At 43.5% G+C, this 5,821-nt stretch overlaps 1 protein-coding gene across 1 annotated transcript; it reads right to left on the reverse strand.

Moving 5' to 3' along the window:
- Positions 1–1,341: 1,341 nt before the first annotated feature.
- Positions 1,342–5,527, reverse strand: tm2d2 (TM2 domain containing 2). The gene is made up of 4 exons (XM_061261485.1): positions 4,908–5,527; positions 4,467–4,554; positions 2,460–2,575; positions 1,342–1,560 (listed from the first exon to the last, which is right to left on the reverse strand). The coding sequence occupies exons 1-4, from the start codon at positions 5,159–5,161 to the stop codon at positions 1,347–1,349; spliced, it is 672 nt and encodes a 223-aa protein (XP_061117469.1). The 5' UTR covers positions 5,162–5,527; the 3' UTR covers positions 1,342–1,346.
- Between the last annotated feature and the right edge of the window lie 294 nt (positions 5,528–5,821).

Below are 5,821 nucleotides of genomic sequence, written 5' to 3' on the forward strand. Positions count from 1 at the left end.
CTTCATCTGTCTGTGTCAGCGTGACTGGGACAAATCTCCGGCTGAGAGCCGCTAATTTGACAAAGGAGAAAGTGTACGGGAGCAGCAGCAGGGCTTGGCATGTATCAAGTGTTAATTATGTAAATATCAGCTTGAAAAGACATGAATTTCATGAGCGTGATTTTTTTTACCACACAGAAATGTTCTGGTTTTAGAAACACGAATGAACATGACACCAAAGATAAAACTAAATTTGTGCCAACTTAATGTCCCCCACAGACCCAAACTCCGCACATCTCTATGAAACCTGCAGTATCAATCACTGCATGCCGGTGCCTGCATGGCTTTGCCTGCTTCCTGATTCTGTTGGCTCCCCATTACATAAAAATGACATCTGAGGAATGTTTTTATGGGTCAGCGCATTTCAGGCGCTTAGCATAATGTTAAAATACAAACACCGCAGAACATCCCTATACAATGGTCTAGCTGTTAACCAAAGGGAACACGGACTCCAAAACTGTTTTCCTTCACAATGAACTATGTGGGGGAAAAAGTTTCAGCAAGCAAGCGCTTCCCTGGCCATTTACTGTAATAGTAAGAGTCTATTATTGAATCAGATTTAGGAGATTAATGTTGAAGCGTTTGATTTTTTTTTTTTTTTTTCGCTCCAGTGATGCAGTGGAGCATGTTTTTTCCAGCCCAACGCTGTATAAACAATATTTCTGCATCAATCATGACCTGCTGCAAACAAAGCTGAATTCACTCACATTTTCAAAAGGGAAAATTAATACGTGGAATTATCTGCTACTTTCTGCTGAGGTCTTAGGCTCTCCCCCTCATGAATATTGATGAGAAATATTAACGCCCTTCATTCTTGGTTAATTAACAGGCATCTGAAAACCAGACCAAGCGATCAATTTCAGACCGCGGTTGAATACTGAAATAACCCAGTGTTCGATCTCATCACAAAGTCACATTAATCAAAGATGTTACACAAGAAGCAAAAGAACAAAAAAAAAAAAAAAAAAAAAAACGAAATACAAAAAAGAAAGCAACGCTTGCGTAAATTCACTTATCCAAGTTAAGGAGGTGCATTGTGGTCAGACTGAAGAGAAGCCCAGGAGCCCTGAACTCAGCCTGTCTGGCCCCTGCTCCTCTCTGTCCCTCTGTCCCTCTGTCCCTCTGTCTCTCCCTCCAATCCTTCCATCTCTCCCTCAATCCCTCCTTCCCTCCATCCGACCTTCGGTCTGCCAGTGTCTCCACCCTTCCCCTCCATCCCTGTCTCTCCCTCCTACCCCCACCCCTGTCTCTCCCTCCCTCCCTCCACCCCTCCACCCCTCTGTCTCTCCCTCCCTCCCTGCGTCTCCTCAGTAGAAAGTGCACCAGTTGCTGCCGTCGCTGGGCATCAGCCCGCCGGTGATGAGCAGAATCAGGTCCACAAACCACCAGATGCCCAGCCCTCCCAGGGTGAGCAGCTTGCCCACGGCCGTGCCCGTGTGGCCCAGGCAGAAGCGGTCCACCCCGAAGCAGCCCAGGAAGAAGGAGTACAGCAGCGTGGTGATGAAGTAGTGTCCCGTGTACCTGCAAGCACAGCGCCCGGCGGTCACACAGTGGCCAGCGGTGGTACTGCAGTCTGCACACTTTCAAGGCCAAAGTCAATCCTCAGTCCCCGGGTCTATACATACATTTGTGAATATTGCCCTCTAGTGGCCTTGCAATATTTTGCATTTGAATATTATTAAATATTAAGTATCCTAACCACAACATATTTTAAATAATTTTAATAATTGAACACACAAAGTTTATTAGTTTTCTGAGCTCATGTGGCACATTCCTGCAGTTAGTCTTGCTTAATTTCTCCCTAATGTCGCGCCCACAGACAGAGATGATTATTGGCTGCTCAGAGCTGTCAGTGGGCTAAGAGCATGTTGATTAAGTGTATGTATACATAAAGCATGTGCGTCAGCAAATTGAAATATGCTGCACACTGTAAGTATTTCATACCCATGGTCAATATATTGCCCAGCTTTCTCATTTTGCAAATCAGCACGCTTTAGGTTCTGTGAGATTATTAATCATGCAACATAAGCTGCTGTCAATTATTTTCTTCTTTAAATAAATGACCCTTGTCAACTGTTCAAAAATACAACAAAAAATTTATTAAAAAACTGATCTGCATCTTAATGCAGACTATATTGATGCCTGTGTGTGTGTGTGTGTGTGTGTGTGTGTGTGTGTGTGGATGCGTGTATGTGTGTGTGTGTGTGTGTGTGTGTGTGTGTGTGTGTGTGTGTGTGTGTGCGTGTGTGTGTGTGTGTGGATGCGTGTGTGTGTGTGTGTGTGGATGTGTGTGTGTGTGTGTGTGGATGCGTGTGTGTGTGTGCGAGTGTGTGTGTAGGCAGATGTAATGTCAGTTTCCATACAGAGTATGGAGAAACAGTGTGTAAGAGCAGGACGTATGTGTGATGTTCTGGACGTACTTGATGCAGGGCTCGTTCCCCCTCAGGAACTCTTTGGGCCCTGCACACTCGATGCCCTCCAGCGCCGTGCAGATCACACGCGTGTGGTTCACATCCTTATGCACCTGGCCCCCAAACTGAAACAAAATGGAGGCATGAACAAACAACACTGGAACATTGTCTTGATATTCCAATCAGAGCTTAGGCTTGTACTGTCATAAAGTTTGACAACCAATGTGGGTTATCAATCATTCAGTGAGAATGGAATTAAATGCTTTGTTGGGAGAATGCGCTGTGCAACATTCACTATGGGCGTCGATTGAAAAGTGGATTTAGTCTAGGACTAGGCTTAATCGGTGTCTGGAAATTGACCCTATACACAGAATTACCATGAAACTTTAGGAATAGGAATGTCACACTTCTCTGTGGCACTGATGTAGAGAAATAAAATTATGCTGTTCAATGAATAAAATTAACTTCTTTCATATCCATCGTCATAAACATGTCGTCTTATGCATGCAGAGCCTGAGATGCACATTTAAATACAGAATATCCTTTTCCTATAGATAAACATGCAACATGCACAAAAAAAAAAAGTTAATGAGCAATAGTTTATATTGATAGGTATTAGGTACGAAAGCCATACTGTGCTGCTTTCACACCACAATAACACCATACATTTGGAGCCCAATGTGGGGCTTAACATGCCCAAGAACCCATCCTAATTTGGAACATCCAACTATCTGCAACTGCATCCTCATTCCAGAGTGAACCCCACTGCTGATTCAGCAGGGTACAGGGTAGATACCTGAGGTTCTCCTCCAAAACACATGGTGTTACCAGCCTGCTTTTCACACTGCAGATGAAAGCTAAGCTTGCAGAGTGGAGTGGAAGACCTTTCATATGCAGGCAACCGGACGACCAGCAGGGTCACTGGAGAGCGATGAAACATGGACGCCCCAACAAACCACACCCTCTCATATGCCGGGCGATGCAATCAGCAATTGCACATTGCCCTATGGGGCTACCAGCCACAGACAACCCGGGCACAGTCTGGTTTCCGAGGCCGTAGTAATTTACTATGGTTGATATCATTTAAAATATATATATTTTAAAAAATTCTATAAAACTGCCTGCTGATGTGAAAGGCTACCATTGCGAATCACTGAACATGATATACACGACAAAAAGCACTCAACCAAAGGATTCCATCGATTCTCCTGGAAACTGGACAGGGTTTATGGCCTGTGGTTGACACAAGTCGACAGAATTTGTCCTAGTGGCTTCCTACACTATGCAAATCTAATGCATCGGGAGTAACGATCTAATAAATGGAATGCTGGAAAACGTACAACACCAGGCCACATTAATATTAGTCTGATTCCCTGCAAACACGACACTAAAAATCTGGACAAAGACATTCCACCAGATGGCAGTTAATTGACGTCAGATTGCACGATGATCTAAGGCAAGAAACCATGAGCACAGCCACGTCCTTTACTGACTTCTACCAAGGTATATGTTTAGACTGTTTATTATCCAAAACCAATCCAACTTGCTATCATAAGCCTCATTTAAATTGTTAGAACATAATGACATTTCATGAGCTGCAATGTCACTCCATCACAGTGTGAGAGGATTCAGGTATCACCTGGTAAAATAATTATTTGCTTGCCAAAATACCTTATTCCTGCTACGTGAAATTATCTCAGGGGCAGCCTGTAGCTTAGTGGCTAAGGCACATGACTGGGAGCTGGGACCCAGACGGTTGGTAGTTGAAGCCCCGGTGTAGCCACAATAAGATCCGCACAGCTGTTGGGCCCTTGAGCAAGACCCTTAACCCCACATTGCTCCAGGGCGGTTAAGAAGCAAGGGAATTCCCCCTGCTTTGGAGTCAGCAAATAATTTATCGTATTATTATCACTGCCCAAAACACCCCATGGTCTGTAATTCAGTCACAGTACCTTAATAAGAACACAAATTAGGATCGTGTGTTACACACGTTTTGAGGCGAGTCAAACGGCTTACCTTCACACAACCATGGCCCAGCTCCTGATAAGCAGTCGTATTCCCGGTGTGGTCCACAGGTGGTTGACAATATATAAACTCATCTGGCCTTTGAGCATGGGATAAATACGTCACATACGTACATTTTAGACACGGATGCTACACAGTTAACGCACAATACTAATTTACCAGGATTTATCGGAATGCGGAAATGGCTAGGTGGTTGTCTAAAAAAACGTCAACAAGAAGAACTAAACAGAATGTGATAGGACCTCGACTTGCTCCAGACGTCCTCTTTCTAAGTTGGTCTACAATCATACCCAATTTCCGAGCCTGACAGGTGAGACCAGCTAGTAGCGGAATGGGTTGTCACGACATACTGCTTAAGACTAGTCGTCCGTAGAGTTAAACAGAAACACAACAAACTTAAGATATCGGCCTAGCTAAGTAGAAACCACTTACAGATAGCTACAGAGCACAACAGGCGACGGGGGCCTGTATTCCAAGACGTTTTGGTGTTCATTCGCGTGGTCAGTTGGTATGGTACGAAATGTCCCGTTATCTTGGTCTCCAAATGCAGCCGTTGTACCTCGGTTCCCAGGTGTGGTCGACGCGTTCTGAGAATGAGTCCCTTCCAAACATTGCAACAACAACACGGTCAGAAGAAGCAGAATCTGGCCGCACAGTAGAATGTAGCTCACAGAAACGCGGAACATCTTCACTTTGACGGAGTATAGCAAGCGATTAAACTATGTTTAAGTTAAGCTTTGCTTAAACTTTGCTAACTGTGACTACATATTAATGGCGCAGAAATGTCAAGCGTATAATATCTGTTTGATTTTGACTGCTATCAAGCTAGCTAGCTAATCGAGTTTGTTTCCCGTGCTAGTCAGCAATGACGGTGTGGACATATCCACCAACATATTAGCTTGTTGGTACATCTCACACATATTATATCTTACATTACACACAATCTGTCCTTTACGATCAGATGCGCTAATATATGAAGTAAATTTAGAAGATTTCGACAGCGTTCATAGGCAATGTAAAAACATTTTATCATCCATGTCGTCCATTTTGGATTGACCGGAGGATATGACGTCAATAGATTGGAAACCATCGAGATGTGCAAGTGATAGAAAAGAAGATAATCGCGTCCCCAGTCATGTGGGGGGCTCAACTGCGTTTCACTTTCTCCGGTTAATATAATTATCTACAACAGAATGTCCTTATATTTCATACCATTACAATATTACTAGCCTCCGATTACATTTAAACATGTTGTAGATATTGGTTTCAACAAAACCAATTGTGACATATTAACTATTGATATAAAAACATTAAAACATTAAAAAATCAACCAAAAGACCAGACAG

Source organism: Conger conger, chromosome 11 (genome assembly GCF_963514075.1).
Source record: "Conger conger chromosome 11, fConCon1.1, whole genome shotgun sequence".
Classification (NCBI taxonomy): Eukaryota; Metazoa; Chordata; class Actinopteri; order Anguilliformes; family Congridae; genus Conger; species Conger conger.